This window comes from Pyxicephalus adspersus, chromosome 1 (assembly GCF_032062135.1).
Source record: "Pyxicephalus adspersus chromosome 1, UCB_Pads_2.0, whole genome shotgun sequence".
NCBI lineage: Eukaryota > Metazoa > Chordata > Amphibia > Anura > Pyxicephalidae > Pyxicephalus > Pyxicephalus adspersus.
Genome location: NC_092858.1, coordinates 109010765 through 109024800, shown reverse-complemented (window position 1 = coordinate 109024800; position 14036 = coordinate 109010765). Strand labels below are relative to the sequence as shown.

General features: G+C 37.5%; 1 protein-coding gene across 4 annotated transcripts in view; it reads left to right on the top strand.

Moving 5' to 3' along the window:
• The window catches only part of SLC6A17 (solute carrier family 6 member 17), a 350014-nt gene extending 338065 nt beyond the window's left edge, over positions 1–11949 (top strand). For all 4 annotated transcript variants that reach the window (XM_072423282.1, XM_072423301.1, XM_072423291.1 and 1 more), the window contains one exon: positions 9541–11949. In XM_072423282.1, the coding sequence (XP_072279383.1) occupies positions 9541–9909 (369 nt within the window). In that variant the 3' untranslated portion in view covers positions 9910–11949. The remainder of the gene's footprint in view (positions 1–9540) is intronic.
• Positions 11950–14036: the final 2087 nt, after the last annotated feature.

Here is a 14036-nt window from a genome sequence, read left to right as displayed (position 1 = left end):
TTCTTTTCCTAAACTTGGAGTATGATATGAGATAAGTATTTTTTTTATATTTAAGCTGCTTTTTTACGTGTTCTAACCAGTGAAATGGGTTACTCTGTCTAACTACCCGTGTTTCCCCGAAAATAAGACACTGTCTTATATTTTTTTTGGCTCCCAAAAACACACTAGGTCTTATTTTCAGGGGATGTCTTATTTTTCCATGAAGAAGACTACAGTACACATTTATTGTTGAAAGTCACTCATGATCACTCATGTTCCATTGATTGTCCCCTTCTGATCACTCTATGCAATGATTGTCCCCTTCTGATCACTCTATGCCATTGACTGTCCCCTTCTGATCACTATGAAATGACTGTCCCCTTCTGATCACTATGAAATGATTGTCCCCTTCTGATCACTCTATGCCATTGATTGTCCCCTTCTGATCACTCTATGCAATGATTGTCCCCTTCTGATCACTCTATGCCATTGACTGTCCCCTTCTGATCACTATGAAATGATTGTCCCCTTCTGATCACTCTATTCCATTGACTCCATTGTCCCCTTCTGATCACTTACCCGTAATTAAGTGCAGGGATCTCCGTTAGGGCAGGGATCAGCAGCTTGCTTCCTTGTTCAGAATCGCGGGGGCATGTGTGCAGGCTTTTTACTTTCAGTTTGGCCCAGGAATAGACACGCCCTGCAGCCAGCATCAAAGACACACAGGCTGCAGCCAGCATTAAAGACACACACGCTGCAGCCAGCATAAAGGACACACACGCAGGATCAGATATCTGGAGCTGTCTCGGTGAGTACTTTTTTAATTTACCGGTATGTATGCTTTAATTTTCTTTTTCTCCTAGGTCTTATTTTCGGGGTAGGTCTTATATTAGGGCAGGTTTACAAAATAGTGCTAGGTCTTACTTTCGGGGTAGGTCTTATTTTCGGGGAAACAGGGTATATGATTTCTAAAGTTACCTACACAAACCTACATTTTTAAAATATTCTTCCTGGTGCTTTGGCAGTTTCACTACTCACTGGTCAAAGCCATTTGCATAACAACTTATCTACTTAAACTAGATAGACATCTATAAAGACATCTAATAAGATCTAGACATCTACCACTCCTAAATAATTTATAATAATGCATCAATGCTTGGCCTTGGACATTTGCCTGTTTGAGTTTCTAAAATGACATTTCACCCTCAGAAGTCCACTGAAAGGGGACAGTTAATATCTGGTACAAGGGTCTGAGTAATTCTTACAATTAGTGAAACAACAATTTACTGAATGTGTCTTGTACATCAGCGTGTGATATCAACAATGTATTTAAAGAGATGAGAATACTACATTCTTTACTATCTTTTCCAACAATCTCCTTTTTTTGTTTTTTTTTGTTTTTTTCTTTCATAGCCTCTACAACTTTTCACTGTATCTTCTTGCTTTTCAAATCTAGACAACATTTCTTGCCTCTGAATAATTCTTCTGTAATCTTTCTTCTCACTTTCTTTTTTCTCTCAAACAGTTATCTATTACCGCGCCACACTCGGGGTAGCTAATAAATTAAAAATAAAGACTAACCTGGTCCCATCAGCGTCCTCCAGTGTCCTGCTGGTCGGATCCCATCCTCGGGCCGTGTCCTCTTCCTCCGATCTGTCTCCCTGGGAGACAGAATCTGGGAAATTCTAATTATTTTGTAATGGATTCAAAACAAAATAACTGTATTATCCAATACAAAGTAATATATATATATATATATATATATATATATATATATATATATTTATTATATATGCTACTGTACAGTTATATTACAGGTTTCAGTATTTTTATGCACCCTTGTTTTAACAGATTTTCTGTGTTTTTTTATTAAAAGTTTATTATTAAGTTTATTATATTTATTAAATATTAGACATATTTGGGTGAGTTATGCCTAAGAATTACAGGCCTACTTTTAAATCCGGTCAGAAATGAACAGCTCAGGAGGTTAATAACCAAAACACATGGAGTTTTTTAATGTACAGCGCTGCGTATTATGTTAGTGCCATATAAATCCTGTTTATTATTAATAATATTAACAATATTAGTTATTGTAGGAATTCAGCAAACTCTGGGTTTATGGTATGGAGGGACTGTTTTACACTGTAATGCATCTGCTATATTTCCATTACTGCTCAATTTGCCTTCTTTGGGAACTAACTATCATTAGCTAAATGACCTCTTCAATCAAAATGATACATTTTTAAAATCTCAAATGTGATCTCAATTGTAGTAATAGGAATTCAGGTATGTGTCATCCTTACTGGCTTAATAAACACAACGTTAGGGATTTTACTTTGTCCTTCAAACAGTATGGGGGTAATGTCTTAAAAATTACCACACCAATAGGATGAGGATCGATAACACACTACTGTGACCTGGCCATATTCTCCTTTTTCTGCTGGTAGTGCTGAATATCTGCCATACTATGAACTTGCCACCAGCAGATATCCACCTTCAGAATGAACTGTATGCTTACAGCTGGGAGCTCCCCATTTAGGGCCTGCCCAGAATCCTGGCCAGATCTTCAGTGTTATGTAGCCTGCTCTCAGGCTCTCTGTGTGCTCTCAGGTCCTGATCTTGTTTTTTGTTCTAAGATCTATTGATCCTGACCTGCTATTTACCTGATCTGACTTTGTTGGTTCCTTTGTTTTCATAGTACCTTGTTAGGTATTTGGATTGGTTGCGTTTGTTATTTCTGGGTTTGCCAACGTATTTGGATATGTTCACATGTACAGTATACATTTAAACCATTCCCACAATAAACTTTCATTGCACTCATCAGTGATCTCACATCAGTTTTTGCTACTGTTATTGATCACTTGCCTCACTGCTTGTGCAGTTCGAAACGCACACCAAGGGTATTTACCGAAACAAAAAAATCCGGATCCTAGTCACTTATTAGTCATACGTTTTTCATTTTCTCTAAATTTTACAATCATACCATTCTGCAAACACTTTGCTAAAACCTTTATTTCATCCTAAGTCCCATCACCAGAAGGATGAATATTTTCACATGTAAGTATTATTAATAAACAAAATTTAATTAGCGCCAATATATTATGCAGTGCTGTACATTAATTAGGGGTTTGCAAATGACAGACAAATACAGTGACAAAGGAGGAGGAGAAGATCCTGCCTCAAAGAGCTTAAAATCTACTTTATGAATACTTTCAATTGCCAGCACATGTACATATTCCAATCTTCACTAAATAACATCTCTAAATGAGGCATATTAGGGTTAGGAAGTTAGTTCAGCTCGCTAAATTGTGTTCCAATTCTTTGAAATGGCTGCTACACACATAATGTGTGATTTGGCACAACTCAATAGCAATTCTCACATAATGTGTACCATATTTCCCAAGGTAACCACTAAATACTCAATATTTATTAAGATATTATCACTAATTCCTATCTATATTTATGGAACTTAAGGTTGTACTATTCATCCCCTCCTAATACATAATCCACAGTACATATAGCCATGCTAGTTTTGTAGCCAGCAATCTTTAACAAAAATAGCCTAGCAAATAACACTTTAGGAAATTGCTTGGAGATTAATATCGAAAAAGGCTCAACTGCTGCTTGATACTTTTCAAAGTTAAATGATGTCAAAACTGTCAGACGCTCTTTTGAGTTATACACAGCAGAAATAACAACAACCTCATACCATATTATTTGTTACCGAGGACAGGCAGATCCATCCAAATCCAGATCACAGGAAGGCACAGCCGGCAAACAAGCGTAAGATACAAGGGTTTTACCTGTGACCACATTCGTTTTCGGGATGTTATTCTTGATTCTCTATGGTTGTGGAGCCCTCTTTTCCTCTGCCACAGCAGAAACACCAAAAAAAAAATATGAATAGGTTCAGGGGTCTCAAGAAAGACAGAAAGATATCAGGTTGTTGCTCTAAATTAAGTCAGATTTTTTTACAGTGCGGGGAAAGCAAATAGAATACTAGGATATACTCAGCACTCTATCTAACAGCATAAATCAATCTGATATAGGTGGAAAAAAGGAAAAAAAAAGGATTTCCCAATCACATTTCAAGGTTAGCCCATAGTCCAAAAACAGTTATTAGGATGGTGTAGGTACATAACAGTTTAATAGTATAGTTGCATAGTTACATAGTTGGCTTGAAAAAAGTCCAACAGTTCATTAGTATAGTTGCACAGTTACATAGCTAACTTGAAAAAATGTTCAGCCACTAGGGAAAAAAAAACATATTCCAGGTATAAAAACCCTATAGACATTGATCCAGAGGAAGGAAAAAACATGATTCAATTTGATTCCAACAGGGAAAAACATCCTTCCTGATCCAGTAAGCCAATTGGATGTTCCCTGGATCAACAGTCTCTGTTATCTTTACTTTAAAACTTTATTACCCAGTTAAAATATGTGCTTCTAGAATAAGCAATCTATAGTATTTGCTAAAACTACTTCCTGAGGAAAATGAAGAATAGGTGTTGTTCACTAGAGGGATACTGGATAGTTGTAAATCTGCCAAGCCTAAGGTTAGTTAAAAATATGTAAAAAAAGGACAAAAAAGAAGGCTTTTTAAGGCAGATTGTCTTCAAAGGAAAATAGCTTTTCAAACTAATTTATTTATATGATTCAAAATTACATATAATGATATATAAAACCCAAGTTCCAACAAAGATCTTCTATGCTGGTTCACACTTGAGACGGGCAGGCTGATTCACCAAGCAAAAATCGGAAGATCGCTCGTGCATTCGTATTTGCGACCCAAAATTGGAGGCCTTCAATCAATTTATCAACCAAACCTGAGGCGCTGACGTACTCGCACGGAAGTTATCAACTGAAGCGATCTGATGGATATGCGCAGCCCCGGCAGTTTCACACTGGGAAGCTTGCATTAAACTCACTGTTCCCCTAAAAAAGCATTCTTTCTAATGGGACACATAATACCCCTAGCCCTAAAAAAAATGTTTGTGCAGTTGAAGTTGCTAAGAAGTGCAGTTGCTAAGAAATAAGCATATTTCAAAATGACTTATTTCTTTCCTCTTAGGCAAGAGTTCAGCTCCTCTACATAGGCGCCTATCTAAACGCTTACGATGCCTGATCGGAGGAGCCACCTGGGGGTAAATATTGTGACTTTCCACAGGCTAAACCTCAGCTTTGCCATCGGACTAGATTTTCCCACAAAAGTCACAAGCACACACGCGTTCTTGTTTGCTTCTATGGATATATATATATATATATATATATATATATATATATATATATATATAAAATTAAATCCTCCTCAACTTTATTTTCTTTTTTTATTTAATTGAATATCTGTTTACTGATGTACAAATCTAAAGGATCGTATCAATAAATGAATATTGAATGTCCAATTGCAATAAAAAAAAACAAACAGCCAATTTTGACAGACTGCGCGAGTGCTAATTGCAAGCAAATTTCTATCACCTGTGCGCTTTAATTTGAGCATATATAAGGGTTTTGTTTAACTTGCTTTTTCCTTTTGTCTTTTTTTCTTGGAGGGGCTGTTGTTTTGTGTGTTATCATAATTAATCTATGTTGCTGCATTTGATTCTTTGCTTACCCTTTAGCACAATGGCTTCTTTTTTTAACTTTGAATAGTTCAATGTCCATTTTTTTATGTTTTTTTATGTTTTTCAATGTCAATGTCCATTTTTTTATGTTTTTTTATACTTTGTGACCTTTGAGACCATATTGTTTCACATGCTTCAAATTAAAAAGATTGCCTATTTGTGTTTATGATTTTTGATGTATGGGCTTTGGTACAATCAACATTTATGGAGGATATTGCTTCCACTACCAAGCTGAGATGAATAAGTCAATATATATAGTGGGCCACAATCTAAAATGCCATTCAAACCTGCAAAAACATCCTAAAGGGATGGAAAAGCAAGAAAATATTTGGCACAAAGTGGATTTGGCCCTGGAAGTTTGATATACTAGTACTATTTGTTTTGTGTAAACACCTAAATAATGCATACACTCCAGTATTTAATGAGCATTATGTTAAGCAACAACACAACATCTGTTAATTTCCAAGAGTAACTGACCCTGCTTGTGAGCTTGGTAATCAATGTGGTTTGATGTTGTGCTTGGCAACCTGGACCTCCTTCCATTACCATCAGGTGTGTTAGAATGAGTATGCAACTCAGCTGGACAACTAATTGACAACCATTTTGGACAGCAAGTGGAAGTGTGCTTTTATACAACAGTGCTAAGATCAGGCAGCACAGCACAATGACAACAAACTTATAACACTGCTACAAATGAACAGAGGAGTTGTGTGGCGGCAAATCAACATGAGTGCAAATGTCAAAAAAAAAGAAATAAAAACCATGACAATTTATTCAGAAAAGGACTATGTACATAATACATTCAAATATCAATATGTGACAATGGGACAAAGGCAACGCGGGGGGTCAAGTAGCACATTGAAGTGGAAACCATGCAGACATTTGTACTCAATACTTGTGGAAAAAAAATGACAAAACATTGCTGAAGAATTGCTAAACAACAGAAACTGGCATTACAAACCAGGGACAAAAACATTGCAGCAACAGATGAAACTAACAGTCATGAGGGTTACAAAAAATCACATCAATGCATCCAAGCAAACTTACTTAATTAAACTTAAATGTTTGTTCACCTATTTTTTTACCCTCATACTATTGTGTGATGACATATTTGAAAGTGCTACCTAGTATATATCCAGCTTGATAGAAATTCGTTTGCAGTGTTGCAACCAAAAGAAAAAGTATCAAAACAACAAGTGCAACTAATGTAACTATAAATGAAGCAAGTTTGTGATTGAGTAGAATGTAACATAAAAAAGTAGCACTTACACAAAAAAACATCAAGCACTAAAGATTCAAACTGACCTGGAAAATGGACTAGAGGTGCGCACAGAACAGGGCACAGGTGTGTGCTAATCAATTGCTATCACCTCACTATTGAGTTTAACATCTGTTTCTGAATCGCCTTAATTGGCGTATTCGAGATCTTTGCTCATTTTTGCAGGGAACTGGAAGGCGAGTTCACTAGAACTCGGGCCCGACTCGCGGTAATAGAGCTTTGCTGACCGGCGCATGCGTACACGCGTCGAGAGAACACACATTTCATTGATAAATCAGGGCCAAAGTGTTCTTATTCAACAGAAAGTTTCCGTGTTGGGTGGATATGTAGAATGTCATCACATACACAGAATAATCATTTGTCTCATTTTCCTGAAGTGTTTCCACCATTTGGGGCTTCCTCAGGGAATTTGAGCGTTCAACATACTGGAATAATACATAATATTTATATATATATATATATATATATATATATATATATATATATAATATATATATACCATATAATTGTTACATTCGCATAAAAAACTTTCATAACCCACATCTATAGTTTTAGTGTAGAAACATGTGATAAAATCTAATATATATATATATATATATATACCATATAATTGTTACATTCGCATAAAAAACTTTCATAACCCACATCTATAGTTTTAGTGTAGAAACATGTGATAAAATCTAATAGAATGACTTTATATATAATATATATTTTTTTATAATATACAATACTTTCTGTTAAATAGGAACACTTTGTCACAAGTGTGAACCAGCACAGCAGATCTTTATTAGAACTCAGGTTTCCGTTATCAATATATGTAATATTGAATCATATAAATAAATTAGTTTAAAAATATTTTTTTCTTAAAAGACAATCTGCCTTAAAAAGCCTGCTTTTTCTTCCTTTTTTATGTATTTGCACTAAGCGAGCCTATTTCACATTTTCACAGACCTTAATGTGAAGAATCTTTCCTTATCTGGAGATTACATTTATTTTCCTCCAGACGCAAAGAGTGCCCTCTTGTCCTTTGTAATGGCCTTAAAGTGAATGATTGAGAAGAGAGTTCTCTATACGGACCATTTATATATTTATACAGGGTGATCGTATCCTCCCTTAAGCGACTCTTCCCAGGGAAGAATAGATTCAGTTCAGCTAATCTTGCCTCATAGCTGAGCTCCTCCCCTCATTTTATTAGTTTAGTTGCCCTTTTCTGCAATCTCTCCAATTCCACAATATTTTATGTGAACTGGTGCCCACAACTGGACTGCATATTTTAGATGAGGCCTTACCAATGCCTTGTACAGGGGCAGGATTGTCTTGATCTCTGCAGTCTATTCCTCTTTTAATACAGGAAAGTACTGTAATGTGCCTGGGCACACAAACCACAGCCAACTTCAAGGATCCTTTTATCAAGCTTTATTGTTGGCATTAAACAAGACAAGGATTATTCAGATATGGTCATGCGTGGTACAGAAGGGTAAAGCAGAGGCAGGTCAGGAACAATCTGAGGTCAGGGCAGGCAACAGGCAAGAGTGGTCACAAACAATCCAAGGTCAGGGCAGGCAGAGTTCAGGCAGAATCAGGTATCAGACCTATTGGTAACGACAACAGGTTAATATAAATCAACACAGAGAATGCACCCAAGCACACTGTACACACAGAGGCTTATAGCGGGCAATGGTGTTCAGGGCGGGTTCTCCTTAAATGGCCTGAGTGCTCATTGACCTTGCACCACCTGGCGCCATTTGATTGGAGGATAACTGAATCCCCTGCGGCTGATTGGTCGCAGGGAATTCAAACTAACTATGTCCCGACCCACGGCGAGGCAGCTGATTGCCTCGCCCCGGGGGTACAAGAGCCACACGTGGTAGTGCGCACACCTCTTCTCACAGCACCCCTGGGACGTGCCCTACTTTGCACATCCACAGAAGTGCTGAGAACAAGACTTTCTCTGTTCACGTCCATAGGGATGCTGGGGACACCGCCTGTAGTTCGGCTACAACGGATCCCTCCCCCTGCAGGGAGAGACACGCTGCGAGCAGTGCAGCAGCCTCCCCCATGCTGCTCGCTGCAGCAGTGTCTCCCTCTGCGGCTGTGATCCCCAGGGATGCCGCGGGCTCGCTGGAAAGTACTTTGCTAACTTTAGATATTGCAACTTGGCATTGTGTGCTATTGTTAGGTCTAAGAACCCCCAGATCCTTTTCCCTTTTTGATTCCCCTAAATGTATTTCCCTAAACAGTATGAAGCATGCATGTTGTCAGCTCTCAAGTGCATAACCTCACAATTATCAATAGTAAATGTAATTTGCCACATGGCTGCCCAGGTCTGCATGTAGATAATAGGGATCGTGTATGAACTTAATTCTACTACATAGTTGGGTATCATCTGCAAAAAAGAAATTGTACTTTTAATCCCAAAGTCTTTATCAGCAGTATTTCCCAATCCTTTTGTTGTTCAGTAGTTTTTTCCCTGTGAACAACAATGATAATTCTAGTAATTTTAGAATGCAAAAAATGTTGCAGACTAAAGCATTTGATTCAAATAGATTGTGCTGGTATAATATAGTGTATATATACACATTCTGTTTTTATACATAATCCTATATTAATATTCAGAACAGTGTTTCTAATAATTTGTGTTGTATGTTTTTATATTTTCAGGCTGAAGAGCAATATTTGCTGTATCCTCCTTGGGCTCTGTCATTACTTATTTGTCTGATAATTTTGGCAATCCTTCCAGTACCTGTTATCTTTATTCTTGCACATTTTCAACTAATACCAGATGGTTCCAACAGACTATCTGTGTCATACAAGAAGGGTCTTGGAATGAAGGATATTTCCAACTTGGAGGATAATGACGAAACACGCTTTATACTCAGTAAAGTGCCTAGTGAGACACCATCTCCAATGCCATCTCATCGCTCATATCTGGGTGCTGAAAATGCCTCTCCTTTGGATTACAGTGGCACATCTAATGTACAGTATGGTAGTGGCTATGTAATGACCACCCCCCCTGAGTCAGAACTGTAATTATTTTGTGTAATTCTTCTTCTACAATTTAAAATGTAGTGGACAGTAATTTCTCCAAAAGAATGCACTTTCCAAAACTCTTTTCTGCAAAATCTGGTTACACTGTAATGAGATGATGTGTCTAATCTTTTCCTCCTTTGGTACATTAGTCCTGGGTCTGTGCTACAGTGTTCCATAAACTGCAGACATCAGGTGACTTGCTTCTGATTTGTGAGTTTACATAAATTTTCAATGTGTATAATCCTATATACAGTTTTAAAAAAATGTAATGATGTTTATCAATGCAATATTTGCTTTTTTCACAGATTAATTTATTTGATGTTATTGACGGGTTATTTAAAAATTTTGTGTGTCCATAAGTATATTAGCAGAGCACTTGTGGTTTAAAACACAAGCTGCAAAAACAGACTTAACATAGCTAAGTAATTTAATATAAAGTGTATAATAGCATTTATTATACCAAACAAAAAGAAACCTTTTATTTTTGTATTCCTAAAGCTAAAATGTCATGAAAATGCATATTGTCCAAAAAACCTAAAAATTAATTTCAACAACATCACTAGACTAAATAAAAATTAACAAGGAAGTATCAGGCAATCTTCTAAACAACATAAATAAGGCACTTCAAGGAAAAAAGAAAATTAGATCGTTATAATAAAGCCTTTGCCTTGAATTCTTCTGGAGAATATGCATTTATTTTTATTATTATTATTACTCAGTATTTATATAGCGCAATTACAAGTTCATAGTCATGTCACTAGCTGTCCCTCAAAGGAGCTCACAATCTAACGTCCCTATCTTAGTCATATGTCTTTAATACAGTCTAAGGTCAATTTTGGGGGGAAGCCAATTAACCTAACTGCATTTGTATGGGATGTGGGAGGAAACCGGAGTACCCGGAGGAAACCCAGGCAAATACGGGGAGAACCTGCAAACTCCATGCAGATAGTGTCCTGGCCGAGATTTGAAAGGCCAGAGCGCTAACCTCTGAGCCACCGTGCTGCCCTGCATCACAGGTTTTGTCTAATAACTGTGCAAAACAGCTCTTGTACATGGGAGATGCATTGCTGCCTATCCGCAATGTGAAATTATCCAAGGCATATTGCACATATTGCATCCTGTCTGTGCTGATTCCTATTCACATGAGATCATACTGAGTTGGTGATATCAGAATCGTTCATTGGCCTGTGTGATTGTTAAAAAGCTGGCAGTAAATGGGGAAATGCAGGGCAACTGTCAGCCACAACCTTTTTCTGTAAAATGACGATGGAGCAATTGGTCAAAACAGTGCACTTGCCTATCAATTCACAGGAGGGCACACCTTAATGTACTTGTTGTCTGATGGGGCTTTGCAAGTATATTCCATTTAAATAGGGTGCTTACTGTGTGCAGTGAAATTCTTATCCATGTCAATTAGTGAATGGAGGCACAAAGCTTCTACCTTGCCTAGGGCATCTAATCTATTTTAGTTCATTAAATCAAAAGTCATTAAGAGAATGGGTCCAAGACAAAGTCCTATAAATCTACTGAGATAATCACCTCCATGCAAAGACACCACACAGAACAAGGAGTAAATAAAGTAAAAGGAGCCTGATCTGGCAAACAAATGGAAACTATTACTTTGCTCTATTACTTAATTTTTGGACATGGCTCCCACAGTATACGTTCCAATTAAATATTTTATCAGCTAGCTTTAGTTTGCCCCAAATAGGAGGCCTGGTTGTGACAAAGGGAGGTACACACATTAAAGCCTAAAACTGGGAAATTGACTGAATAGTGGAAAAGGAATTCAGATGTTAGCTAGTTCTGTATAGGACTATATCTAATAATGCTGTACATGTACACCACTGCACAGTAATAGTAGACAGTCTCACTTTCTAATTTCTTGCTATTTTGGTCAGATGTATGTTGGATTTGGGTCTAGTCAGATTCTCTGAAAGTTTGACCATTAGAATTAAGTTTTAAAAAGATAAAGCCAGCTCCTTATGTTTGACCATTAGAATTGAAAATTATCTGATACCTTGGGGGGTCAGGGAAAGAGGGAGAAGGGTTTGGTGGGCAGTAAAGGATACTTCAATAAGTATTTTGACAGTATCAACAGTATTTTGTTTTTGTTACACAGTTCCGGAAAATATGACACTGATAACTTTTCAGAAGGTGTGTATCAGTGTATTCAATAAGGTAGAAAAGTGGATCAAATGATACATACAATAATGTGATTCATTTATATATCCAAACAATATACAAAGTTTCAACACTAAATGTGCAATGCAGTGATAAGTCCTTGGGTAATGTTTGGAAAACGCATTGGGTCTAATTGCTGTCCCATAAACATCAGGTGGAATGTATTATATAGTAGATTTCAGTTCAATTGGTCTCAATCCTGACACATTTTGCCTTTATGTTGGCTGCTTCAGAGGATAAAGGTGACAGATAGCTGAAAATATATATACATAAATATATTCTTAGATGGTCTAATGGGTGGTGTCCCCTCCATGAGAATGTGGGTAACATATAGAGTGAAAATGGTAAGTATGACTTACATGATCAAAGGAGATACAGCAGAATAGAAGGATTTTATTGTGGGGTCATGTATGGTAGATAATTGACCTTGATCAGAGGTAAGATAATTACCCGAATGGTGTAGGTGGGCAGTGACCTGAAAGGGAGGTAAAACATTTTATACTGGGAACAGCGATAATGATGGTTGTACTGGTGGGGTGGTTCAAGTATGAAAACCTCAAAGTGATTTTGTGAGAGTGGGTTGATAATTAATATCTTTACGATGTTGATAGAAAATAAGTGGTTGTGTCATGGCTGTTTGTAAGCAAACCATGGTAGTCAGAAGTGTTGTTTTGGAAGGGGAGGGGGAGAAAGAGGAAAAGAAGCCTTACAATATTGTGGGTATAGTAAGTGAAAAAAAATAAGGGATCATGTCATGGGTGTTTTTTTACAACAATATACAGTTAGGTTCATAAATGTTTGGACCAAGACAACATTTTTCTTATTTTGGTTCTGTACATTACCACAATTAATTTTAAATGAATCATTTCAGATGCAGTTGAACTGCAGACTTTCAGCTTTATTTCAGTGGGTTGAACAAAAAGATTGCATAAAAATGTGAGGAACTAAAGCAGGGGTTGGCAAACTCTGGCCTTTAGACCAGATACGGCCTAGCCGGTAGTTCGTTCAGGAACTATCGGAGCCGCTGGAGCTCCAGTGCCACCTCCTTGCTGTGGCTCCCCTATTTACCGCGGCAGGCCTGATACTTCCGCCGCCACCGTAAATAGGGAATGCTCCCTGAAGGTAAATTACTCTCCTCCGCAATGCATATGGAGGAGAGGGACTTCACTACAGGGGGGAGGAGCCATTAGGGTGGGACTCCCACCCCTGAAATGGCCCAGTGGCCATAAAGTTTGCCGACCCGTGAACTAAAGCCTTTTTTTTTTTTTTACACAATCACTTTATTTCAGGGGCTCAAAAGTAATTGGACAATTGACTCAAAGGCTATTGCTGGTGTGGGCAATTCCTTCGTTATGTCATTATCAAATTAGGCAGATAAACTGCCTGAGGTGGTTTGAGGGGAGGTGCTTGTATGTGGAAGATTTTGCTGTGAACAGACAACATGCAGTCAAAGAAGCTCTCCATGCTGGTGAAACAAGCCATCCTTAAGCTGCAAAAACAGAAATTGCTACAATCATAGGAGTGGTAAAATCTACAGTTTGGTACATCATGAGAAAGAAACAAAGCACTGGTGAACTCATCAACGCCAAAAGACCTGGACGTCCACGGAAGACAACAGTGGTGAATGATAGCAGAATCATTTCCATGGAGAAACCCCTTCACAACAGCCAACCAACTGAACAACACTCTCCAGGAAGTAGGCTTATCGTTATCCAAGACTACCATAAAGAGAAGACTGCATGAAAGTAAATACAAAGGGTGCACTGCAAGGTGCAAGCCACTCATAAGCCTCAAGAATAGAAAGGCTAGATTGGACTTTGTTTTTATATCATTAGAGTAGTGTGTGGTGGATATCTCTATATTTTGATTGTGCCTAACTCTGGTTTATATACAGGTAATTAAAGACAGAGAAAGATGAAGTTTTCGGCACAAATATAGAAAAA